Below are 27322 nucleotides of genomic sequence, written 5' to 3'. Positions count from 1 at the left end.
TCCTTCTGGCTGTGTATCTGCCCGACTCTCCTCAAATCATAATACAGCATGAGGATTACTTCATCCTTCTGGCTGTGTATCTGCCTGACTCTCCCCACATCATAATACAGCATGAGGATTACTTCATCCTTCTGGCTGTGTATCTGCCTGACTCTCCTCACATCATAATACAGCATGAGGATTACTTCATCCTTCTGGCTGTGTATCTGCCTGACTCTCCCCACATCATAATACAGCATGAGGATTACTTCATCCTTCTGGCTGTGTATCTGCCTGACTCTCCTCACATCATAATACAGCATGAGGATTACTTCATCCTTCTGGCTGTGTATCTGCCTGACTCTCCCCACATCATAATACAGCATGAGGATTACTTCATCCTTCTGGCTGTGTATCTGCCTGACTCTCCTCACATCATAATACAGCATGAGGATTACTTCATCCTTCTGGCTGTGTATATGCCTGACTCTCCCCACCTCATAATTAATTGTGTGTTTCCATTATTTTATATGTGTGCTGTTGCAAACTTGAATGTGTTTTTACAGACTCAAAATTTAAATGTTGGTATTTTTTGCAAATCATATCCCGGTTTTGAAGCAGTGTCTAAATCACTGGGTCCTGGAAATGCTGTGGCAGAACTCTATGCAGGTTCCTCTGCGGTATGGAATAAAAGAAAATGCTGGACAGTCATACTCCCGTCTTTTTGTATGGGTATTAAGAAACAATACAAACCAATCTCACTGTTTGTATGGGTATTATGAAACAATAAAAACTCATTGGTAGTCAGAAATGCTTATTCTGCCAGGGTATTAGTGAACTCCTGATAAAGTCAACCCTGCTCATTGTCACTATTTTCACCAGTCCCTTGGAAGTGATAATAAGCGGGTTGGTTGACTGTATTTCAAACATTCTCTATGTAGCCTCATCTATGTGATCACGAAATGGACTGAATGGAAATGTGTATTCATTTACTGCAGTAACAATATTATGTATTAATAAAGGATTAAAAAAATAATTATAACATTTTCCAACAAAACTATGCCTTCCAACTTGCACAAACTGACACCATTGCAAACGCATTTCTTCACATTCAGGGAGCTGTATAGAGATACGTCACAGTTTTTCTTTTTTTACTACAGCCTTCAACACAGTTGCAGTGTACAATCTTTCTTAAAACAGTGTCAAATTAGTACCAGCAAAATCAGCAAATGCGCAGATCTATCTAATGTATTGAGACATATTCTACGCGGATATTTATTCTGCAGGAATATCGTGCAGGAACACAAAACATGCAACAGAGATGTAGTAAGTTCATTTGGAAACACTTTAAAATAAGTGTCTGTTCATGATTATTTCATGTGTATTAAGGGAAATGTTATGAAGTCATGAAAAGTATGTCATGAACTCATGCTTATGACTTTTGAATTCAATAGGAATTTCACTTGAAATCAGTAGGAAAGCCTGTGTTAGTTACATTGGAATTACAGACACTTATTTTGAAGTGTTACTGTGCATTTTATTTGGAAACAAATGTCCAAGTTTTCACAATGTAATTTTGCCTTCTATAGATTCACATTGAAGATTTGATAAATAATTTGTTCAGTTTCATTCTTCAGTAGATTTATGATTAGTATATAAATAAAAAAAATCAAAATAATCATTGTTGAAAAAATATATTTCAGTAATACATACAGCAGTCTGGAGCAGTGCTTATCCAATTGTGATTTCAAAATTATTGTTCTAGACTATATTATTGTTCTAGACTATATTCTTATTCTAGACTATATTCTTGTCCTGTACTGTATTCTTGTTCTAGAATATATTCTTGTACTAGACTATATTGTAATACTGTCATGGTCATCCACTTTGTCATCATACTGATAGCTCTGATTTTAAATGTAGTGCCGTGGTGGTATGTATGTTACTGACTTATTTTCTTTTTTTTTTTTACTATTTTAATTGAAATGAAAAGGTATAGCCCTTTCTAACTCTTTCTATACCGGATACACCTGCAGTTTCAGTGATGGTGTTCTTTCAAAGCAAACATGATCTTTTATTAGCATCACTGTCCCTGTCCCACCCCTGTACTGTAGCACCGCATGAATACAATCTGCAGGAACCACAATGCAATGAAGAGTATGTTTTGGTATGGCACACAGGAGTGAAGGGTTTGCATGCAGAGTGTGACATGCTTGGCTGGGATACCTACGTCACTGGGAAACTGTCAGGTGTGCATCAGCTGTCCCATGAGACCTGTTCAATTACAGACTGCCAGGGCAAAAAACCAAGGACATAAAGAAAGACAGTCAACCACTGGTATATACGCTTATGAGCACGTCTAATGGTGCATCAATACCTCAAGTACACACAAACAAAATGTCAATTTTTGGCAACTGATATTTATTTCGTTTGTTTTTACCAACTCCAGAATATTTTACCTCCCTTCCCTGTGGGAGAACAAAGGACAGTGATGTGGGCGAAGATCGACAACTCAGCGAGCTCCCAACTGCATGGCTACAGCAGGGTAGTGCCTTTCCGAGGTATGTGAACCACCAGTTGATAGGATGCACGTTTTAGTTTTATTACTTAATAAATTAAAATATAACGTGTTTTTCAATGTCTTCAATGCTTTACATGCTGAAATATCAAATAGTAAAACCAGTATCTGTCTGTATAGTGTCCTTTACACACAGAACGCCACTTCTGGAGGTTTCATTGTCCCAGGTGTAACTACAGACAGTGACTTCATCTGTACTCTGTCTGCTGTATGAAGATCTAATGCACCTTTACCAGACAAATGCTCACTGTCTACCTCTAATCAGGTGAAGTGGTCCCTTTCAACTCACACTACGAATCCAACCACTCAGCGTGATTAGAAACAACATACATCTGATTATCCACCTCCTCATATATCTCCATGTATAGTACTTTTAAGACTACGTTTCCCAGAGCAGGGGTCTCCAACCCTGGTCCAGGAGGGCCCCTATCCAGCAGGTTTTATAGGTGTCTTTACATCACCAGTGGCTAAAGATCTGAAGCACCTAATTAAGCCACTAATTAAGTAACTAAGTAACTGAGAGCTTGGTTGAAATGACAACCAAAAGACTGTGTAGCTCTCCAGGACCAGGGTTGGAGACCCCTTGTGTTTGAACTGGAAGACAACGTTAATTATTGAACCTGTTGAATGAATGTTCATGGACATTGGAAGTTAAGTGTGTAGCATTTCAAGTATAAGATGTGTCTAATATCCTTCTGTGACACCCAATACTTTATAATACACTGAACACAATCTGCACTTATATTCATTCATACAGTAAATTGCAATTTCCACCGAAGAGGTGTATATACAAGACTTGCTTTCATGTTATGTATTTGTTTTTAACAGTTTTGTAACAGTTTGACTACTAACTTTGCTAGACTTCCCTCAGCTCAGAGAGGTAGAAATATACAATCTGATTCAGAAGGAGGCCATTCCAAGTGTAATCCCTGCAGGATTTACTTAGTTATTCATTAATAAGAGTTTACATCAGATGAAAACATAAAACAATGCTTTGGAGTAAAACAGACTCTTATGCATAGCCACATCTCTATCATTGATTCTAAGGTAAACCTCACTAAATCACTGAATGTTCCAGTTAAAACATGTTGTCTACTTGGGTCAAGTTTCTTAGCAATACATTAAAATGTGACAACTTACCTTTGACCTCATGCTTCGGATCTGCCGGCTAATGCTTGACCTTTCCTTTTTAAGAAAATCTGGGTTACTTTTAGATTTCATGATATCTGTGGAGAGCAAACATAACAGAAATGGCTGTTAGAGAAACACACTTCCTATCACACTGCCGTTATTTTAACACAACCCCCTCTATTAAAGTAGTACATAAACAGGGGATACATCATGGAAAAACATGACACGGTATCTATGATACGCCGATGACAAACAAGCCAGTGGGTGAGTTTATCCTTCTGGAACACACGGCCGATGACACGAATGCCACATGTCACTGTTCTTCTGCACAGCCGAAACACTGTATTTAATTGAACAATTAAACACAAAAGGGTTTATTTTCTAACTTACCACATATACTACTTAAAAAAATGAAAAATTATAATTTCAAAAGAAACTAGTGTGTAAACAGGTATGTAACATGTAACGTGAATGCGCTTTCAGGGAAACGGAATTCAAAGTAGCACCTAGTAGCACAATCCGCACAGAGGTAACGCTTCTCAACTTTCCCTGTGCATTTTATTTGGAAACAAATGCCCAAAGTTTTCACGATGTAATTTAGCTACCTGGCATTGTTTTCTCTTGCGTGTGTCACTCGGTGCAGCACTGAATCCAGGTTGAGCTGCTGCAGCCTGCTGCTTTGCAGTTTTCTGATCGAAATGTTTCTTCCAAAGCTCTGTGGCTAGCTTCAAGATGAAATCTCCTACTGATATTTTCCCCAGTGCATTCCTTGTCCAAAACAAAGGAATTGATGGCTGCCATGTCCAGTACATTGTAAAATACAGGAAAATTGTACAAAATTGCACTGTACAGCTGTGGTTGCAAGTTTTGCGCAGATGGTGGAAACTCTCTTCTTGCTTTGTTCACTGTTCCAGCCAGGCTGTTTTTTTTTTTTCTTCAACTCTTTTGACAATCATCATTTTGTATCCTATGTACCTCTGCTACAGCACAGCGTTGAATGTGGTGTAGCATTCGCATATCGATCAATAATGAAAAGCACTGAGAGACTGGTGTTGCGTTTTGCGTACAGCGTGGGACCTGAGGTTTTAGTCAAAACATTTTGTGCAGCCCATCTTCCCACAGCGTCAACACTGAGATTTATAATTTCCCAAATAGTGCCATCCTTCAGTCTCCTGAATGCCTGTTTGTGCTGGCGATGCGGCTGGAGTCGCTGTCCTTGGTACTGCTGTGGGTGACGCGGTTGGCATGGCTGGCACGCCTGCGGCTACTGCAGGAGACGATACAGGCAAAGAGGCTGGCACTGCAGAGGTAAGCTCAGTGGGTGCAGAGATAACAACGGGCTGCACAATAAATAGAATATTGTAGGTTATATTCAAAATAAAAACATGTATTGTAAAAGGCAGTCAAAATGATTGCTTTGGCGGTTCTAGGTGGGCGGGATTATTACTCCCTTATTTTCACGATCCTGCCTTTCAAATGCCGTTAAATGTATTTAGGAAATGCAAAGTAATTTAAATTTGAAAACCTCAAAGCGTCAAAATGACTGCCGTGGCGGTTATAGTGTTAAAATGTCTGAAATAATTTCAGATGTCTATTGTTGTTTTGATTTGCATCCCGATTTCCTTGAGAACGGATTTAGTCAAGAAATGCCAGTTACCAATCTGTCTGCGTCTGACTCATCCAAACAGCCTGTAGCCTCTTCATTAACAGCAATGGTAGGAAACAACAGAGAGGCTACAAATTGACAGACTGGGCTCAAGGGTCTATCTAAAAAGATGGTTGTGAACAGGGTTTGAAATTAATATGCGTTGAAGCATAGTCTGTTAACAAGGTAAAATAATCCATGAATTAACTGATTATATATAGAAAATGTTCACATTGTATTGCTATTTATTTTAAATATATTCTTGTGGTATACACAGAATAGTGAATGATCACTCACGGTGTGTGGTTATTATTCCCTTTAGGAGGATGTCCTTACAGAAACCACTCGTGACTTACTGGGAATAAAAACCGTACACCACGATCATTCAGTATCCTCTATGTATACATTCCTTTGTTTTTATACATTTTCTGTTCTAGGATTTCCTTAAATGACTGTGCTGACGGAGGTTTGTAATGTGATCATGTGAACAATATAGCTACTTGTACTTTTTTGTGGAACGATGAATAAATATTTAATTAGTTGACATGAATACTTCCTTCTATCATAAAATGTTTGCCTTTTTCACTTCACAACAACAGGAAACTGACTTATGTGATGGTAAGTATACACCACGTTTTACTTGAACTGTTTCCTGGACTGGGTAAATACCAACATACATATCTCCTGCTTTTCTCCATTTCAGGAGTTTTTTGGTGAAGAAAATCCTGTTCTAAGAGAAATGGCTACCGAGGCAAATGCCACCCCAGAATATCCGCTGGGATCTTGCAACACCAGTTGTTTGTATTAAAAATGTTTTTTATTGTAAATGAAGAGAGTGACATCTACAATGAATGCAGGAAGGAGCTCTCCCCTGTGCAGGTGATGAGAAGCACTGAAGGAGCATCATCTTCCACAACGAAGGGGGGCACATGGACATTCTTACTCTATCCACAGCCCTTCCATCATCTTCCACAGCGAAGGGGGGCGCATGGACATTCTTACTCTATCCACAGCCCTTCCTTCATCTTCCACAACGAAGGGGGGCGTATGGACATTCTTACACTATCCACAGCCCTTCCATCATCTTCCACAACGAAGGGGGGCATATGGACATTCTCACACTATCCACAGCCCTTCAATTATCTTCCACAACACAGGGGGGCGTATGAACATTCCTACACTATCCACAGCCCTTCCATCATCTTCCACAACGAAGGGGGGCTACCATTTACCAGACAACAACGGCAAACAAATCACTGGGTTTTATGCGTTCTTCGAAATGTTTTTTTACCCCCAGTTTGAAATAAAATACATTATAAAATGTATTTCTCCAAACTCATTGTTTATTTCATCAAAACGTATGGCCTTTTATGTGCAGGGAAGAATAACTGAACTGTTGTGTTTTCAAATGTGCATCAAGAGTGCAACGGAGCCAACATCAAGGTGAAAAATCAGTACAAAATGAAAACAATTCTGAAAAACTCGCTGGGCCGTTTTGACAGTGACCCACATAGGGTTACACAAGCGGTGTATTACATTTTTTGGTGATCAGTGCTTTAAGAGCTCATTTCACAATTAACTTGTGAACTGTTTACTGTGTGCTTGTGTTCTTACCATAGCCAGAAACAGTGCTGTTTTCAGCAGACCTTTCCCCCAGAGCCTCTGTAGCAGCAATCAGCTGGTCTCTCAGTTTGGTAATGTCACACTCTGCTTTTGCTTTCACTATACTGAGCTCGGTGTAGATATCCTTGTATTTATCTGTGGTGTATTTCTTATCCTTAAAAAGACAAAGAAAAAAAAGTCACAACAGGGTCTGCACTCCAAGAATCGAGAGGATCTTCTAATAATGATGCAGACTTGTTGTGAACAAAAACTGCCATTTTAAAACCTAGCTTATAATAAGTACAAGTAAATGGAACTTCATACAGTAGAGTGAGATCAAGGGCCAATCGGAGATAGGCGGTCATATTTAAGCACCAATAAGAGAGGCTTCACCCCATAATCGTCTCTCAGTGAGGATGCATACACAGGGTGGTGCGCTGTGCTCTATGTAAACTGCACCTGCATTCACATGACGGTTCACTGTGGTCTATGTAAACTGCACCTGCTCCTTTTGATATGACTGGCATAACATGTTAATGTTGAGGTGTATTGGCATCTGGGATTTCTTTTATTTCTTTTATTATTTTTTTTATACAAAAAAGGCCTTTCATTTTCTGGAAGGTCCAATAGGTCGGCAACAATACCGAGACATAGCTACAATTGATAGTGTACGTCTAGAGATACATGTTACATACCCTCAGTGCAGTCTGTAGCTCATCTTTAAGAGAATGTATTTCCTGTTTGAGGTACTGAATTTCCGATTCCTTGACCCGCAATAAAACCTGAAACCGAACAATGCAAAAGTTTACCAAGACTGACGGACAAAAACACAAGCACTGCAAATATGAATACACTTTAAAATGTTTTTAAATTGTCCAGTCACATTATAGGAACACCCCACTTCCATTAACATTCTGTTACTATCGCTCACATTTACCAATCATAAAACTGATTTCTGTATTTCACATGAGCACTGCAATGAATAATAAACTCGTCCTGTCCTGAAACACTCCTGTGTAGGATGCCCCTGCTCCACTAGGAGTAGTGCACAGGAGCTCGGAGTAAAGCAGGGTTACCTCTAGTTCATAGACATCCTTGCCCTGTGTGAGAGGAGGAGAGCCGGCTCCATCCCCTGAGTGGCAGGACCACAATCGGGTGATCTCCGCTGCCAGGCGGTTGTTCAGCTCCTAAAAAAAAAAAAAAATAATAATAATAAATAAATCAGGGGTTTTTAATCTTGACCATTTCATATAATCATGTGAATGATCAATTAATTAGATATACAGCTCATGCTGGTCTCTGGAGGAGCTCTGCAGGGGCCAATCTGAGCTCACCGGCTACCTGGCCAGGTAAGCAACTCAGAGAACACTGCCATAAACTCATAGCAGCAAGCTACTCTCACCTTTACCAGGTAAGCACCTCAGAGAACACTACCATAAACTCATAGCAACAAGCTACTCTCGCCTTTACCAGGTAAGCAACCCAGAGAACACTACCATAAAATCATAGCAGCAAGCTACTCTCCCTTAACATCACATGAAGTGGCTTCTTTATCAAAACAGTTATGTGTTAACTGACATGTGACAAGTGAACATACTCTGAGATACTCAGTCTCTTTATTTTAATTGATTTGTATTTGAATGAATAGTAACAGGTGACTGCAACCCTTAGTATACCAAATGAGCACCTCAATGCTGCTTGTCCTATTGACTGAAATATTTCAATAGACTAACACTATATACTGAAATAAATCAGTAACCACATCAAAACTAATACCTATAAACATGCCGGGTCTCACTACTAAGGCTACATAGACTTCAATTTAAACTCCCTATGTGGTTCTTTTTCTAATTGGGACCCCCTTTAAATGTCTGGTCAGCCCTCATCATTGCAGTATATTACTTATAAATGACTCTAACTTCAGAGTAATCAGGAATAATCAGTGTTTAAATGCAATGTCTACTTTCAATAATAATAATAACACTATGTAACACAATTTTTGTTCCTGGGTAGTAAGTGTTATTTCCTAATTGCTTATGCCTCAAAAGTATAGAAAATGGCTATTATTCCCCACAAACTTTGCTTTTGTGACCAGGACAGTGATATTTTGAAATTTACCTATTTCCAATGAGAAAACAGGCGAATTTGTGTCTTTTCGTTCACATAAAGTCAGAAAAAAACAACATATGAATCCAAATTAACATGTATTTATACTAAAGTAATACAAAAATGACTACAAAAGATTTAGAAGCGAGTAGTTTTTCAAGATTTACGATTATACTGTAAATCACTTTCACGAATCAGCCCCCAAATGTAGTCTCCCATCATGTTCTCATATTCCTTCCTTGGTAAAGACGTTCAAAGTCCAGTATATCCTGGTGGAAGCGCTCGCCTTGCTCCTCAGAGTACGCTCCCATGTTCTCCTTGAATTTATCAAGATGAGCATCAAAGATATGGACTTTGAGGGACATCCTACAGCCCACTGTGCCGTAGTTCTTCACCAGAGTCTCAACCAGCTCCACATAGTTTACGGCCTTGTGATTGCCCAGGAAGCCCCGAACCACTGCGACAAAGCTGTTCCAAGCCGCTTTCTCCTTACTAGTGAGCTTCTTGGGGAATTCATTGCACTCCAGGATCTTGTTTATCTGTGGTCCGACAAAGACATCGGCTTTGACCTTTGCCTCAGACAGCTTAGGGAAGAAGTCTTGAAGGTACTTGAAGGCTGCCGACTCCTTATCTAGAGCTCTGACAGATTGTTTCATAAGGCCCAATTTGATGTGCAGTGGTGGCATCAGCACCTTCTGGGGGTCCACCAGTGGCTCCCACTTGACGTTGTTCCTCCCCACAAAGAACTTGGTCCGCTGTGGCCAGTCCTGCCTGTGGTAGTGCGCCTTGGTGTCCCTGCTGTCCCAAAGGCAAAGATAGCAGGGAAACTTGGTAAAACCGCCTTGGAGACCCATCAGGAATGCCACCATTTTGAAGTCTCCTATGACCTTGATGCCATCTCAGAAAAATGCAGATATGTATCCACTTAGGCAGCTGGAACTAAACTGAACTGGTGGGCTTAAGGCCCCTGTATTTATACTACTATTTATATTACTGGAAAGTTCTAGAAGGTTCTAGAAGTTACTCCAAGTTTACTCAGCACTGAATCTATCTGGAATGTTCTGGAAAATAGGTAAATTTCAAAATATCACTGTCCTGGTCACAAAAGCAAAGTTTGTGGGGAATAATAGCCATTTTCTATACTTTTGAGGCATAAGCAATTAGGAAATAACACTTACTACCCAGGAAGAAAAAAAAAAAAAAAAAGTTACACGGTGTAATTACTGCTTGCGACCCCTCTTTGACCATGGTGCAACCCTCCCACTGCCACCCAACCCATTTAACAAAACTTTGATGGGTTTGGGACTGTAAATGGTGCCTTTAATATTCAAAGTGACCTTGAAAAGGAGAACATTGAGACTGTAATGGTTTTAGTGTTTGTTCCCAGTGCCCCTCTCACGTAATTGTATGTGTGTTGTTGTGTTAGTTTGTGTTGTTGCCAGTGCCTCTCTCACCTGATTGTGTGCGTTGAGATCCTGATTCTCGCGCTGGCACTGTCGGAGGGCCTGCCTCTCTGCCTCTAGGGCCTGTGCCAGATGTGCGTTCTCCAGACACTTCTGGGAATACTGCTCCGACAGGACCTCCAGCTCCCGCTGGACAGACTGCAGCTCCTCCCTGACAGGAGAAATCCAGGATCATGTTCAATAGTGCAATGATAGACACTGGAGGGTAGCTTTAGAGAGTGTGTTAAAGAAACCCCTGCAGTGTTTACAAGAAATGAATTCTGTTACCTTTGAGTCTCATGTTGTCTGTATCGTTGCCTTTGAGTCTCATGTTGTCTGTATCATTATCTTTGAGTCCCATGTTGTCTGTATCATTACCTTTGAGTCTCATGTTGTCTGTATCGTTATCTTTGAGTCTCATGTTGTCTGTGTCATTATCTTTGAGTCTCATGTTGTCTGTATCACAGTGTTAAATGTTTAAACATATTGCCTCTTTTTTTCCCCCTTTTACAGGTCTCTTCACCGCTCCAGCCCAGGACAAAACCTGACGCCGCACACAACAGCCAGAACAGGTAAGTAAATTAATAACATTCTTTTACAAACAACTGTACCACAGAGGACTTGAACAGGAACATGTTAATGCTACAATAATGTTTATTGGTTATTTTTATTATGTTTTGATGAACTTCGGAAGCAGCTTCCTCACAATGGGTCAGGGAACACATTTCTCAACTTTTACCCATTTTCTCAGCATTTGCCAGAAGAAAAACAAAAAAGTCTAAGGAATGCAGTGTATCCAGATCACACTCCCTCCTTTCTGTTCCCACGATATGCAACTCATTTCAATCACCAGCATTGTTGCAGGAGGTAGTATGAATTGGATACACTGCAATGTTTAGAAAAAAAAAAATCTCCAAACGTTCCTGAGTAAAAGAAACATTAGCATTGCTGCATTGTTCTCCCCACTCATTGACATTTGCCCCCTGGTCCCCTTGTTCTCTTCGCTCACTGGGATTTTCCTCCTGCCCCCTTGTTGTCCCCACTCACTGGTATTGTCTCCGGAGCTCCTCGATGTCCGAGCTCATCCCACTGATCTGAGCACGCTGTGTCCGCTCCAGCTCCTCCCTGTGTGCGTTCTTCATGGCTTCAATAGCTGCAACAGAAGCACAGCACTGTTTAAGTCTCTCCATTCTGTCTGCATTGGCTCCTCCTGTATCAGTATGACAGGTTTACTAACATTTTGCACAAGACTTACACTTTTTCCTCAACACTCTTAAAAATTCTAAACCGTTTCAAACAATATGGTTTGTGTTTTCCTGCCCCTGTGGCTGGAGAAGTGAAAAAGTTGATGTAAATCTGTAATGCGAATTGAGACCAGGATTCCAGCCTTCATGTCACTTGGCATTGCAGGGTTAAACAATAGGCATTGCAGTAGAACACATTGCACAGAGGAGACTCCTACTTTTTAGCATGACTCATTTTGCCTTATGGAAGAGTCCAAGTGCTAATCAATGACTGATTTCTCATTTTGCCTTAGGCAGGGTAGTCCAAGTGCTAATCGGAGTGCAAACCAGCTGTCAGTGTCCCCTTGGCATGCAAATTGTGCAAGTATGAAAACGTTAGGTTATTATCATAACCCTGGTTCTCTGAAATAGAAATATTAACCATCACTAATGGGTTATTCCCCTTTAAGAACCCAAGAACTGAAAAGCATTATGCCAACAAACTCTCGCGAGAGTACATGACGCAATGTGAGTTGCCCCGACAAAAGCACATTGCAGCCATTTACTCACCGATCAATCTGTAGTTGAGGGGACGACTACCGAGGCAGCCCTCAACACTCTTGATCCAAAACCAGGACACAGCGGATCCACGATGTTCATCCTGTAGAACCTCGTGAACGTGTGGGGGGTCGCCCACACCGCTGCATTGCATGTGTCCATGACAGATGCACCCTGGAACATTGCCCAAGAAGTGGCCTGCCCTCTAGTGGAATGGCCAGTGATCTTCTCAGGCGGGGGCAACTTTGCAAGTTGATACGCAATCTTCACGGTCTCCGTTAGCCACCTAGACAGGCGCTGTTTAGACAGAGCCTGACCTTGGGACTGAGAACCGTAGCAAACAAAGAGTTGCTCCGACTGGCGCCAACTTCTTGTCCTCTCCACATAATACGCCAGCGCTCTGACAGGGCATAGCGTGTGGAGCATTCTGTCTCTGTCGGACTGAAAAGGAGGAGGGTGAAAAGCCTCCAACGCCACCGACTGATTGACATGGAAAGCCGAAATAGTCTTCGGCAAAAACGCAGGGTTGGTCCGGAGTGTCACCCGTGACCGGCCTTTCGCAAAATATAAACAGGCTTTTGCGACGGAAAGTGCCTGCAGCTCACTTACTCGCTTAGCAGAAGTGACTGCCACCAAAAAAGCTGTCTTAAAAGACAAAAGCTTTAGCTCTGCAGAATGCATGGGCTCAAAAGGAGGTTTCGTTAGTGCATTCAGCACAACATTCAACCGCCAGTGAGGAACAACGTCCTTCCTTGGAGGACGGAGTCTCCTAGCCCCCTTCAAAAACTGTCCCGCCAGGAAATGTGCTCCTGGGGAGACTGAGTCTATCTTCACATGGCAAGCTGAAATAGCTGCCAGGTAGACCTTTAGGGTAGAAGGGCTCTTCCCATCGTCCAGCAAGTCTTGCAAAAACTGCAAGATCACTGCCATTGGACACATTGTGGGATCCTCTCCCTTCGACAGACACCATGTCTGAAAAACGCCCCACTTGTAGCCATACTGGGAATGAGTGGAGGCAGCCCTAGCGTTCTGTAGGGTGTCAATCACCCTATTAGACAAACCCAGACGGCTCAAATGGAGCCGCTCAGGGGCCAAACCCAGAGCTGTAGGCTCAATGGGTCGTGATGCCACAGAGCACCCTGTGCCTGGCTGAGCAGGTCGTGGCGACTGGGCAACTGCCAAGGCTGTCCGCACAGGAGCTGTATCAGTGAGGCAAACCAGGCTCTCTTGGGCCAGTGAGGTGCTACTAGTAGGACCGTGGCCCTGTCCTGTCTGATCTTCTCCAGACACAGAGGTAGCAAAGCTATCGGTGGAAACACATACAGTGGGCGCGCTGGCCATTGATGAGCCAATGCGTCGACCCCCAGACACCCTTCGTCTCTCATTATGGAGAACCACAGGGTGCAATGCGTCGACTCCTGGGAGGCAAAAAGGTCGATCTCCGCTCTCCCAAACCGTTTCCATATGAGGTTGACAACCTCGGGATGGAGTCTCCAATCTGCGCCGCCCGGAACCTGCCTCGAGAGGAGGTCTGCGGCAATGTTCACCACTCCAGGTAGGTGTACCGCTCGGAGTGAGAGGAGATGGGTGTGTGCCCAGACCAGAAGCCTGTTGACCACCTTGTTGAGACTGGGTGATCTTGTACCACCCTGGTGGTTGATGTAAGCCACCACTGTCGTGTTGTCCGTCCGGACAAGCACGTGTCTCCCCCTGATTTCCTCTAGAAAGAACTGAAGAGTGAGAAACACTGCTTGCAGTTCTAGAAGATTTATGTGTCAGCCCAGCCACAGAGGCCGCCAAACCCCTTGTGCACCCCGACTGTTCCACACCCCACCCCAACCATGGTTGGAGGCGTCGGTGGTAACGACTTCTCTTCTTGTGACCGCTCCCAGCCTGACGCCTAGGCGTAGGTGGGCCGGTTGTTTCCACCAAGAGAGAGTTCGGAGACAATATCTGGACACTGTCACCAAACGGTTGCGCTTCAGCATTGGGTGAGGGACCATCCTGTTGAACCAGGCCTGAAGGGGTCGCATATGCAGGAGGCCCAGGGGAAGGGATTGAGAAGCTGCTGCCATCAGGTCCAGAAGTTTCTGGAATGTCACCACTGGTAAAGCGCTGCCTAACTGGAATAGGTCTAGGCAGGCTGACATGCTTGACACCCTGTCGTCCGACAGCACTGCTGTCATGGATCGGGCGTCCAGACTCAAACCCAAGTAGCGCGCTACTTGAGCTGGCGTCAGTTGACTTTTCGCATGATTCACCTTCAGACCTAGTCTGGATAGGTGATAGGTGTCAAGTTCGTGTGTTGCAGCGCCTGACCTGGCGACTCCGCACAAATGAGCCAGTCGTCCAGGTAGTTTAGAACTCTGATACTGTTGAGTCTCAGAGTGGCCAGGATAGCGTCCATGCATTTCGTGAAAACGCGTGGCGCTAGGGATAGGCCGAACGGCAGTACACGGAACTCGTAGCCTTTCCCTTGAAAGATACTTCTGGTGCCCTGGTTTTATGGGAATGTGGAAGTAGGTGTCCTGCAAGTCCACTGTTGTGAACCAGTCGCCCGGCCTGATGGACTGCGACAGCTGTCGCAAGGTCAACATCTTGAACCGCCTGCGGCTCAGATACAGGTTGACCTGTCTGAGATCGAGGATTGGTCTGAGTCCGCCGTCCCATTTGGGCACCAGAAAGTATATGAAGTAGAAACCCCCGACTATGTTGGAGGGTGGTAAGATGCGAATAGCCTGCTTTTGCAGGAGGGTCTTTAGCTCCTGAGCCAGTGAGTCGTTGGCACAGGGGGTGAAAGGGGGGTGGTCCATGGCTGAATTGTAAGGAGTACCCCCGACGTATAGTGGTGAGCACCCACGAATCACGGGTGCACTGGCCCCAGTACTCCAGATGAGCTTTGGAGAAGGGGCCCTGGGCCTGTGGCAGCAAATTCCTAGGGCTGCTGCTTTGGTTTAGGCGCCTGCGGTCTCTTATCAGGCGCATTGCGCTGGAACCGCCTTTGCCTACCGCGTCCCCGGCTTGACCTATCAGTGACCGCTGGAGAGCCCCGTGGACCGCCCTGAGGCTGCCACTGTGGCCGAGGTGGTGGCCTCTGATACCACTGCTTCTTAGGCGGTGGTGCCAGCTTAGGGGCAAGGTCACTAAATGCCTTTGTCGCTTCCCTTGCCGCTTTGGACCGAAGCAACAAATCGTTCACTGCAGGGCCGAATGCATGCCCTGGCGTGATGGGCGCGTCCAGCACAGCAGCCTTGTTATTCTCCATCAGCCTGGCTTGAGAGAGCCACAGCTGACGGCGCGCAGCCACCAATGCTGCCATACTGTACCGCTGTTGCTTGACTCAGAAGCTGTGCTAGTCGTAGCAACATTCGGGAGATCAGCCGCAGCTCCTCTGTCTGATCGAGGGTCAGTCCCCCCTCAGCAGCGGAGCCCCAAATGTGGCTCTGGTAAGCCACCAAACAGGTATTGTAGTTGCCCAACCGGGCAACAAAGGCATTAGCGGAGTAAGCCTTCTTTAGAAGGACCTCCGCGACCCGACATTGCTTGTTTGGGCAAGCCGCATCTTGGACAGCAGCGCAAGGTTCGCTAGTTGCGCCAAAGCTGGAATAGTGAACCCGACAGGGGGAAACTGGACCAGACCCCTTTTATCCCCCTCGTGAACCCTATAGGTCGTACCTGACCTAGGGACCGCAGGGGCTGTGGCTGGGTGCTGCCACGATGAGGTCAGTTCCTGCCAAAAATTCGGGTGGATGGGCGGGGCCTCAGAGGGTAGCTCCTTACGCTCGTCATAAACAGAGCACCTCTCAACTGTCGCAATCGGCCATGGCACCATAAGTGCGTCATTGGCTCGACGCATCAGGGGTATGAGCTCCCTAGGCAAGGGAATCAGAGGCAGCGAGTCCAACGCTGGATCCTCTGAAAAGAACACCTCATGCTCCTCAGCTCCTTCTGAAGCGAGGACAGAGAGAGCGTCATCCATTCCCCCCCCCCCCCCCCCCCCCCGCCCCAACTCAACCTCTGCCAGTTCCAGTGGCGGAGGGGGGGAGAGAGAAGCTGCTTGTGAAGGTGGAGCAACAGGCGCTCGCATCACAACAGGTGCTTGCACCACAGCAGGTGCCTGCACTGGCAGAGACTGCACCTGCAACAACTGGGTCAGAGTTGACTGCTGTTGCTGGAACATCTCACACATATACCGCCAGTGGTCCGATGATCGGGACCTGTGCCTCCTTTTCTTACCCCTTGGGGAAGGAGAAGCAGGAGAGGAAGAGGATGAGGAGGAAGAGGGACTCCTCCTCTTCCTGGACTCCTTGGAACCCCGTGCCCTGGCACCGTGCTCAGCGGAGCGAGGCCTCTGGCTAAGTTCCCTGGAATGGCTGGAATGGCGCTCCGTGGAGCAGCGCTCTCCAGAACTGCACTCCCTAGAGCGCGCCTACTACTACCAGCTGCCTCTGTAGGAGGTAACTGCGCCGGGGTAATGGAGACATCACTGGACTGGCGCATAAGCCTGGACAGTAGTGATCGCTTGCTGAAAACAGCGCACTGCACACAAAAGGCAGGGTCTGCCAGAGCTCGCTCTGTGTGTTCCTGACCTAAGCAGCGCACACATCTTTCGTGGCCATCAGCCACTGGCAGCTTGGCGCCACAGTCAATACAACCGTGAAACATAGTAGTGTAGGTACCAACAGGCTTAGTAAACTAGTGTGGGAACCCAATGTAAAGTACACCCAGCTTGGTACCGAACCTGGTACTGAGCGTTTGTTCTAGGTACAAACAACACTGTTCTAGGTGTAAACAACACTGAATACACAAAATAATATATATATATTTTTTTCTGGAACAGAGCCCTGTCCAGATGAGAGTTATCTGCCGTAATAGTGAACTAGACCCGGGGGAGGGCGAACGCAAGTCGCAGGCTCCCGCTGGCGCACTGCCAGGTCGGGCTGACTAGATCAAAAACTCGGCAATAATATAATATTTTAAACAACGGTAGCGACCGTGAGTAAAAACACTGTTAGAGACAGAATACTGCAAAAACAGGTTAAAGGCAATACTACTAAGTAATAAGAAATACTTAGCTCAGGTGCTTTCACTCTTAGTGAAAAAGGAAAAAGAGAATTTGCAAATGGCTGCAATGTGCTTTTGTCGGGGCAACTCACATTGCGTCATGCACTCTCGCGAGAGTTTGTTGGCATAATGCTTTTCAGTTCTTGGGTTCTTAAAGGGGAATAACCCATTAGTGATGGTTAATATTTCGTACTTGAAAGAGAAATGCACACATTGCGATTAATTAACAATGTGCTATATGAAAAACATTACCGAATTGAGCTTTGCGCTGGTAATTCTTTGATTCTAGTTAGCTGGGAAATTGTCCAGAATTTCACATATAATTATTATTATTTATTTTAAAATTGTATCCTATAATTGGCACAATTGAAACTTTAAGAAACTCAAACAGGCAAAGAGTACACATCGATAGTTCTAGTTTAACCTTCGAATTCTGAATGAGTGTTTAAGTGTTTCTGTAGCACCCTGTAAGTCTTTCTGTAGTTTGACTGGTCTGTCCCTGGCTGGAATCGGAGGTTTACCAGCTATAGTGGCAGCCGTCTCCTCTGCCAGCAGGCGATCCTTCTCTTCCCGTAGCTTGCCCACCTCCCTCTGGTGCTGCCTCTGGATGTCCTCCAGCACCTTTTGATGCGTCTCCTCCATGGCAGCGAACCCACGCTCACACGTTGCCTGGGAAATGGAAAGGACGTGGCCAAGTCGTTTTTAAGCAATTCTCAATTAAAAAGTCCTGAAGTCGTAAGTTAGTTCTTAAAGGTTTTGAAATCCATTTTACCACTCCTGAAGCTAATCAAGATGGGGAATGGATTTTAACGCCTTATTACTTAATCTAAGGCATTACATGAGTCATGTTTTTTTTTTTTTTTTTTTTTTACTTATGTACTGTTAGTCATATTGTGAAAATAGAAATACTACAAGAAATAATAGGTCTTCTTGTCAAAACGTTTGCCATTGAATTTATTAGCATCTTTTAGAATTTCCAAATTCAGCTCTATTGAGTGTTTAATAGTTATGGATGTTGTGAAACTTAATTTTAAAATTAAACTCACAGGGGATGAGTAAAAAAAAAAAAAAAACATATGTAATGCTTTGCCTGGCCGAGCTAGTTGCTAGTGTTAGTGAATATTAATCATCTACATTATAACTTAATAAGAAGAAACAGATTATGTTCTCTCGAGAGGAAAAATGCACACATGATGTTTGTTTGGAATCCATGTTCAACTGATAGGGGCAGATTTTTTTATTCAAAGATTCTCAGATCTTAATAAAGAAACATGCTTAAGATGTGTCAGCAATCTCTCTTTCTATCGATAACATTATACATTTATATTTTATACTTTGCTTTTATTGGTAAGCAAACTTGAATCTTAAACATGACATCTGAAATAAAAAATTGCATCCTGAGAAATGTAAATGTTCGAGCATTATGCAGAGGTTAGTATTCATAAGCTACTTTTAGTTTCGACATGCAACATAATGAAAGTCTCATGGAAAATCCCATTCAGAAAACGACAGAAACATGCATATGATAAGTGAAAAGGCTTAAAGGGTTGAAAAGATGAATAGGTCAATACATTTTAATGGGCTTCTTTTTTTGGCACAATTATGAAATCATTTTGGCAGAGGAGAGTATTCCAACAACAAACATCATTCACCAATGGCAGTCATTGGTTATTTTCATTTGAGCATCTTGAACATAAAACGATTGCAGTGAAAATGAAATATTATGATAACTAATGTTAACTAATGATTTTATTGGAACATTAAAATGGATTTAAAAGTTGCAATGACCATAATATGTATTGTAAGTCATTTTGTAAAAAAAAAGTGAAATGTTTGCTAATTAAATCAAACCCCCATTGAAATCAGAGTTTAAACTGTTAACTGGAAAATGGTTTTAGACATTTTTATATTGAATTTTAACTGACAAACATTCCAACAAGAGTCTCTTTCAATGTCATCAAAAAGACACTTTGGACTTTGTTTAGACTAAGTTATGTATTTAGGACTAAAACTGTTGCTTAAGTGTTTGAACAAATACAATACAAATCAATAGTCATTGCAGTAGATGGGGTCTGAAATCTAGAACTAAAAATGTCAAAAAACCTTGAAGTTCTCAAAGTCTTTCTGGTATTTCTCCTTCAGGCTGGACACGTCTCCTTCCAGGTGTTTGTGCTCCAGCTCATCTCTCATGACATTCATCTGGGCTTCCAGTTCCTGAATCCGTTCCCTCAGCACAGTCATAGAGTCCAACTCCGACTTCTCTCCCTGCATCTGTGTCCTGGCAGTGCTGTCTTCTGGCCTGGGCTCTTTGTGATGCTTGCAAGACTCTGAGGGGGAGGCCTCCACGTGCTCAGACTTGTATTTGTCCAGGGTTAGCTGCAAAGCCTTAATCGTCTGAGTGTAGTGTCCGTGCAGACGTAGCATCTCTTTCTCGTGTATTCTTTGCAGCTCCTTTATTTTACCGTGAAACCTGTCTTCCAGCTTTTGGACCTGATCTTCATGCCGTTCTTCCATGCTTTCAATATCTAGAACAACAGTCTCTAGTTTGCGTTGGCTTTCTGCCGTTTTCTCCCTAAGAGCCCCCTCTGCTTCAGTGAGTTTATGCTGCGCTTGATGAAGATCAAGCTTGTATTTGTTTTTCAGCTCCTCCATTTCGTGCTGGAATCTCTCATCCATCTGCAGAATCCTGCTCTGCTGGAGGGAGAGCTCGGACAGGTGATGGGCAGCCTCAGCTTTTAGGGCTTGGTTTTCGTCTTTAAGAATTGCAGCGGCTTGTGCAAAAGTGTGGCGCTCCTCCTGCAGGGCTTTTTCATACCGCTCCCGGATGGAATTGACATTCTTTGCGTGCTCTTGACACAGAGTGTCCATATTGCGGTAGGCATCCTTGCACTGCTTTAAGTCTTTTTCATGGTCTGCTTTAATCCTGCAAGCTACATAGGCAACCTGTGCCTGAATTAGCGCATCCCTCATTAACAGTGAAGGACTAGTGTTGATTTCATTGGTGTACATGTAGCAAGGAAGCATGTGGGAAACTTTATGCAACCTGTGGTGGATTTCGACTGTTTGCGAATGACATGTTGACTCCATGTCTTGGGACAAACGCTGCAGGACCTCAGCTTGCTGTTTGAGTTCATCTGCAAGTTTGTCTCGGCCCCGGCTGGAGGGTTCTACAGCTGCTAAGGGAGGCGTTTCATATTGAAGATGCTGATCTACCATCAGTACTGCTAAATTATGGGCTTCTTCCATCTCTATTTGTTCTACATATGGAGCAAGCTCAGGCGGGCTAATATCTGCTAACTTTCTGGCCCTTTCTTTCTTAAATTCATCACCAACCTCAAGAATAACCCTGTCCAACTCTGGTGTCTTGTAAGCTTTTACAATTTCTTTCAAAGTGAACTCCCTTTGCTGCAGGTCCCTGCGAGCTTTGAGGAGATCTCCCTCGACCACCTGGATTTTCTGCTCATAAAACTCTTTCAAATTCTGCACTGCGAATGTCAGCTCGGCTTTAATACAGGTGTTAGTAACGACAGTCTTACCAGCTTGCTCAAGCAGGCCGGGCCCCCCTGGTTTGCTTTCTTGACCACTGTTGTCAGTTTCTTTGAATTGGGTTTGGAGCTTTTCCACCTCTGACCAAAACTCACTTTCTAACATCAGCTTTTGTGTTAAGACGTCTGTGTATGCAATAGCCACGTATGACTCATCACTGCTTTTCAGTTTCTCTGCTTCCTTGTGTACTTCACTGAGACTCTGCAATAGATCTAAATTCGGGTTTTGTATTGAGTTAGCCATTTCATTTAATACCAAAGCCTCAAAGGCTAACGTTTTGGCAAATAGTTTGATCTTCTCTTCATCAGATAACTCATTCTCCCTGCTCTCTTTTGGAGCTTCTTGGCACTTCTGCGCCTGTTCCTCTAACGTGTTCCGTCCCTGCCCTATGTGAATCGCAGCATTAACTAACTCGACCTCTATTTCTGACAATGTATGAAGCTGCTGATCTGTGCTATTCTCATCATGACATGTAAGGATGGACTGGACTTTCTCCCTGCCTGATTCCAAGCAAACTAGGGCCTTCTCACATGTAACACGGACAGCTCTGATATGGCAAATGTTTTCCTGTGCAAATGCACGCCTCTTGTCCATTTCCAACTGTAGCTGTGCTGTTAATGTGTCTACTTTGGAAACGCTTTCACCGAGTTGCTCCCTTAGCTCCGTTTCGGTTTTGGCCCATTTGCTGTGATGTTCCATCATTACCTCCAGCTGTCGGCTCTGCTGTTCTTCCAGCTTTAAAGTAACATCTTTAAGCTTCTCTTCTGTGATGTACAGTTTGGTTTCAAGCGAATGGATGATTGAAATAAATCTTTCTGGGTCAGTGTTGGCAGAAAGAAGATAATGATGAGGTGGATCTGAAGAGCCACTCTCTTCAGATAGGGACCTGTCCTGACTGGTATCTGAGGATATATTACTCGCCCACAGTTTCTCTGTGTCATCTTGGCCACACTTTTGGCAACGAATGCTTGAGAACCGTATCCTCTGCCTTTTAGACAGTACTACCCCAGTATCAGTTGTAATTCTCACTTTTGGTCTAACGTTGGTGGTTTGTGGCTGATCTAAAGCTGATGATGACTCCTGTTTTCTGATGTTTTCATGGTCGTCACAGTCTTCTTGAAGTTTACCATTTTCCAGCTGGAGCTCGCTGTAACCCAACTGCAGGTCATCGAGAAGCTGCTGAAGCTCAGTGATGCGAACCTCTGCAGCTTCTAGCTTACACTGCAACCCTTCCTTCTGCACTGCGCTACCTGCCTCTGAACCACTGTGACCTATCTTACTTATCAGCTCCTCCTTCAATTGCAACTTGCACTCTGTTTCCTCCAAGCTACTTCCAAGAGCCGCCATTTTAATTAGGGCCTCGTTGAGGTCACGGTCTTTCTTCTCCATCAGTCTCTCGTACATCTCCTTGGCTTGCTTGATTTCCTCATCCTTTTCACTGATCACTTTATGTATCTTCTGTAACTCCTCTGAAACTTTCTCATAAGAGTGTTCCAGGTTGTAATAATCTGTCTCCTCTGTTTTTAGCCGGGACTGCAGCTTGGCCACTTCGTTGTCTGCCTCTGTGATCTGACTGATTAACTCCTGGCACCGGCAGGTAAGCTGATTCTTTTCCTCCTCCAGATCTCGGATGTTTTCAGTGAGCTTCTGGATGGTTACGTTCTTGATGACCAGCTCCTCCTCGAGATGGTGGACTACCTCACTGCTCTCCAGAGTGGTGGTTCGTTTTTCCTTCTGCAGATTGTCAACCTGCTGTTCAGCTTCTTGCAGCCTGTCCTCAAACTCTCTGACCTTCCTCTCGGCTTCAACTAGACTCAGAGCCAATGATTCCTTCTCTTTCTCATGGCTTTCATGCAGCATCTTGTAGTTCTTCTGTACCCTTTCCTCCTTTAAACCCTGAGCCTGCTCTGTGGTGACAAGTTGGCTGGTGACTTCGGTAAGTCTGTCTTGAAGTTTCTGGACCTCCTTCTGGTAGTCTCTCTGCAAGGCCTGCTGTCTTTCCAGGTCCCTCAAAACCTGGCTCTTCTCTAGCAGTAGGGCCTCCACGTCCTTCAGTCTGTCCTCGCTGTCTCTCAACTGAGAGCGCAAGGTCTGCTCGTTGTGTTCCCAGTCCTCCAAACCCTCCCTGAACTTCTTCTGCTCCATTTTCAGATCGCTTCTCATTTTCACTATGGCTTGCTCACTAATTTGAATTCCGGCCATGGTGTTGTTAAGCTTGGTCTGCAGGTTCTGGATTTCCACCTCGTGGTTCCTGATCACATCCTTGGCCTCCCCATAGTTTCGTTTTAAAGCCTGCACCTGCTGGTTAGTCAGGTCCTGGCGCTGACGCTGGGATTCGATTTCGGTTTGAAGGTCTTGGTTAAGTTTATGGAGCCTTTGCCAAGAACCCATAGGCGAGGCAGCAGTGTCAGTCTTTAAAAGATTGATTAGACATTAGGTTAGTAACACTCCTTGCTCCCAACACTGAGTGACACACCTGAGGGTTGGCTGGTAGAATATATTTAAAGAAAGAGCATTCTTTGATGCTGCAAATATTTCAAAACTTTCCACTGTGCTTTTTCCGGCTGATATTAATGGTAACAATTTGATAAAAATTACAGTATAAATACAAAATTCTATGGCATATCCTTGGACTAAAGCATGCATTACCTAAGTCAGGTCTGAAGTAACTTATATCAGATATTAATCTATCACAAAGTAGTAGTTTCTTTGGTTTTAAAATGCCTTTTAACTTCAGTATATTTTCACTGCCCTTTATTGTGCAGTAAATTGCATTACTGAAACATTTGTTTACTTTGAAAATTCTCTGAGGGTACAACACTGTAGTCTTCACGATAGAGTCACCAGAGCTCCATTTGCTGGACTTGTGCCTTATCCAGTTAGAACTCAAACACATGCCACACCCCTCTTTTTGCTGAAACTGAGGATAAGCAAATGGCTGAGTTCAGTGCCACTTTACCATTGGACCTGGAGTTCCTTGCTATTACTTGTTTATCAAGCACTGTTCAAGGGTAGAACTACTACTAACAGTTAAATAGTCACCACTTAAATATATTCATAAATAACTATTTGCTTCACAGTTACTTAGGGTTTCAATTCAAAAAGCTGAATACAATTAAAATACTGACACTGCACTTTCAACAAAAAAACATGACCTTATTTGTTAAGTTTGTAGATTTGATGGTGGTAAAATTCTGCTGCTACTTTTATTATTATTATTATTATTATTATTTATTTCTTAGCAGATGCCCTTATCCAGGGCGACTTACAATTGTTACAAGGTATCACATTATTTTTTTTACATACAATTACCCATTTATACAGTTGGGTTTTTACTGGAGCAATCTAGGTAAAGTACCTTGCCCAAGGGTACAACAGCAGGGTCCCCGACCGGGGATTGAACCCACGACCCTCTGGTCAAGAGTCCAGAGCCCTAACCACTACTCCACACTGCTGCCCTACTTTTAAACTGAAGGGTGCGATTAGTCGACTACAGTCTCTAAGGTCGACTGTCTCTCTTCTATTCGACTATTCGGTTCTACCTCTGCTATAGTGAATGGGTTATTTGGCTCAATTGAATAATTACGGACAAGGATGGAATGGTTTAGAAGTGCTGTCATAGCTGCCTTCTGCTCTAGCGCTCTACTGACCAACATAAAGAAAAGGGGTGCTGTACCTTCAGAGGGGTTTCAAATGAAAAGCTGCATGGAAATGGCAAAGGGACTAGTGAAAGCCAGTGTGATTTGGTTTAAAACCTTTGTTACTACACCTTTTAAGTTGGCCAATAAAACTTGCTTTGGCTATGTATACTTCTGTCAATACGCTAAACCAAGGTTGGGTAAATGAAGCACACAAAATGGTAGTCCCATGTACTACTGTTTATTGGGAAAGAAAATAAAAAGGTACCCAAAACAAGTTGAAATGTGAATAAAAAAAATGCAACAAAACATGCAAGTCAGTATGTGTATATATAAATACAGATATAAAGAAGAGAGAAAGCACAGCCCAAAGTTTTTGTATTTGTTTTGCCCTTCGCTTTAGAGTACATGCACCAAAGCTATTCCAAAGATGTGACACTCAGTTAAAGTCAGTCATGCATGCAAATCAGTCCTTCCATTAACCCCCCCTTTCTCGTTAGTGAATATTATACTTTCACATAGCCTGCAAAATTCCTGTCTCCCAATGTATAGAACACCCATCACACAATGGAAGCACTTTTAAAAGGGAAGGTTCTTCCACATTAACACAATGGGTCTGTTTTGGGCTATTAGTCTATTGAGCTTGGAAATCATGTGGACTATCCAGGGTGATTTATTTAATTAACTTATAATTATTCAAGCTAATGCTGGTGTGAATGTTACCTCGTGATGGAGTTGCTTGCCTGCAGTACGTAGTCCTCTTGTGCACTGTGCTCTGGGGTTACCTGCAGTACGTAGTTCTCTTGTGCACTGTGCTCTGGGGTTACCTGCAGTACGTAGTTCTCTTGTGCACTGTGCTCTGGGGTTACCTGCAGTATGTAGCCCTCTCGTGCACTGTGCTCTGCGGTTACCTGCAGTACGTAACCCTCTCGTGCACTGTGCTCTGGGGTTACCTGCAGTATGTAGTTCTCTCGTGCACTGTGCTCTGGGGTTACCTGCAGTATGTAGTTCTCTTGTGCACTGTGCTCTGGGGTTACCTGCAGTACGTAGTTCTCTCGTGCACTGTGCTTTGGGGTTACCTGCAGTACATAGTTCTCTCATGCACTGTACTCTGGGGTTACCTGCAGTACGTAGCCCTCTTGTGCACTGTGCTCTGGGGTTACCTGCAGTACGTAGTTCTCTCGTGCACTGTGCTTTGGGGTTACCTGCAGTACGTAGTTCTCTCATGCACTGTACTCTGGGGTTACCTGCAGTACGTAGCCCTCTTGTGCACTGTGCTCTGGGGTTGCTTACCTGCAGTACGTAGCCCTCTCGTGCAGTGCTCTGGGGTTACCTGCAGTACGTAGTTCTCTCGTGCACTGTGCTTTGGGGTTACCTGCAGTATGTAGTTCTCTCGTGCACTGTGCTTTGGGGTTACCTGCAGTACGTAGTTCTCTCATGCACTGTACTCTGGGGTTACCTGCAGTACGTAGTTCTCTCATGCACTGTACTCTGGGGTTACCTGCAGTATGTAGTTCTCTTGTGCACTGTGCTCTGGGGTTACCTGCAGTACGTAGTTCTCTCGTGCACTGTGCTTTGGGGTTACCTGCAGTACGTAGTTCTCTCATGCACTGTACTCTGGGGTTACCTGCAGTACGTAGCCCTCTTGTGCACTGTGCTCTGGGGTTACCTGCAGTACGTAGTTCTCTCATGCACTGTACTCTGGGGTTACCTGCAGTACGTAGCCCTCTTGTGCACTGTGCTCTGGGGTTGCTTACCTGCAGTGCGTAGCCCTCTCGTGCAGTGCTCTGGGGTTACCTGCAGTACGTAGTTCTCTCGTGCACTGTGCTTTGGGGTTACCTGCAGTACGTAGTTCTCTCGTGCACTGTGCTTTGGGGTTACCTGCAGTACGTAGTTCTCTCATGCACTGTACTCTGGGGTTCCCTGCAGTATGTAGTTCTCTTGTGCACTGTGCTCTGGGGTTACCTGCAGTACGTAGTTCTCTCGTGCACTGTGCTTTGGGGTTACCTGCAGTACGTAGTCCTCTCATGCACTGTGCTCTGGGGTTACCTGCAGTACATAGCCCTCTCGTGCACTGTGCTCTGGGGTTACCTGCAGTACGTAGCCCTCTCGTGCACTGTGCTCTGGGGTTACCTGCAGTACGTAGTTCTCTCGTGCACTGTGCTCTGGGGTTACCTGCAGTACGTAGCCCTCTCGTGCACTGTGCTCTGGGGTTACCTGCAGTACGTAGCCCTCTCGTGCACTGTGCTCTGGGGTTACCTGCAGTACGTAGTTCTCTCGTGCACTGTGCTCTGGGGTTACCTGCAGTACGTAGTTCTCTCGTGCACTGTGCTCTGGGGTTACCTGCAGTACGTAGCCCTCTCGTGCACTGTGCTCCCGGCCACGGGCCCCCTCCAGCTGCTCCTGCAGGATGTGATTCTCTTGCTTCAGTCTGCTCAGCTCTCTCTGAGTCTGCCCCAGCTGGCAAGGGAAAAAACAAAGGCGCTTCAGACTCTGCTCCACTGATTTGTATCCTACAGAACTATGTAATGCTTCTCAAACACCCTCCTGGTTCTCCATGTGAATAGTTGCTTTTCACAGGTCAATTCACAAGTGTCTCTATTATATTCCTACAGGTATAGTACAAACAAGTGATCAACTTTCTATGGGAATGGTTTAAGCAGGCTTGTGCCAATAACAGGTAAAGATTCTGTTGAGGAATTGTCATGTTTAATGTTGAAGCATAATTGTGATTATTATACTGTGTATGTAAATTAATAAAGTTGTTTTTTAAAGCATTCATATTGTCATTTTACCTTTTTTTTAGGTAC

General features: G+C 44.1%; 1 protein-coding gene across 8 annotated transcripts in view; it reads right to left on the bottom strand.

The window, feature by feature from the left end:
- Positions 1-27322, bottom strand: part of LOC117431656 (myosin phosphatase Rho-interacting protein) — a 245746-nt gene that overhangs the window by 6878 nt on the left and 211546 nt on the right. For 4 of the 8 annotated variants that reach the window (XM_034052858.3, XM_058995984.1, XM_058995985.1 and 1 more), the window contains 9 exons: positions 26856-26972; positions 19432-23286; positions 17850-17997; positions 11531-11636; positions 10496-10655; positions 8012-8122; positions 7631-7717; positions 6948-7110; positions 3698-3783 (listed from right to left, as the gene is read on the bottom strand). In XM_034052858.3, the coding sequence (XP_033908749.3) occupies positions 3698-3783; positions 6948-7110; positions 7631-7717; positions 8012-8122; positions 10496-10655; positions 11531-11636; positions 17850-17997; positions 19432-23286; positions 26856-26972 (4833 nt within the window). Of the gene's footprint in view, positions 1-2209; positions 2269-3697; positions 3784-6947; positions 7111-7630; positions 7718-8011; positions 8123-10495; positions 10656-11530; positions 11637-17849; positions 17998-19431; positions 23287-25805; positions 26587-26855; positions 26973-27322 lie in introns of those variants that run through there. The other 4 variants (XM_058995983.1, XM_034052864.3, XM_058995987.1 and 1 more) reach the window with 4 other exon arrangements.

This window comes from Acipenser ruthenus, chromosome 22 (assembly GCF_902713425.1).
Source record: "Acipenser ruthenus chromosome 22, fAciRut3.2 maternal haplotype, whole genome shotgun sequence".
In the NCBI taxonomy this organism is placed as follows: Eukaryota; Metazoa; Chordata; class Actinopteri; order Acipenseriformes; family Acipenseridae; genus Acipenser; species Acipenser ruthenus.
Note: the sequence above shows the minus strand (reverse complement) of the source record. Positions and strands in the feature narration are given on the sequence as shown.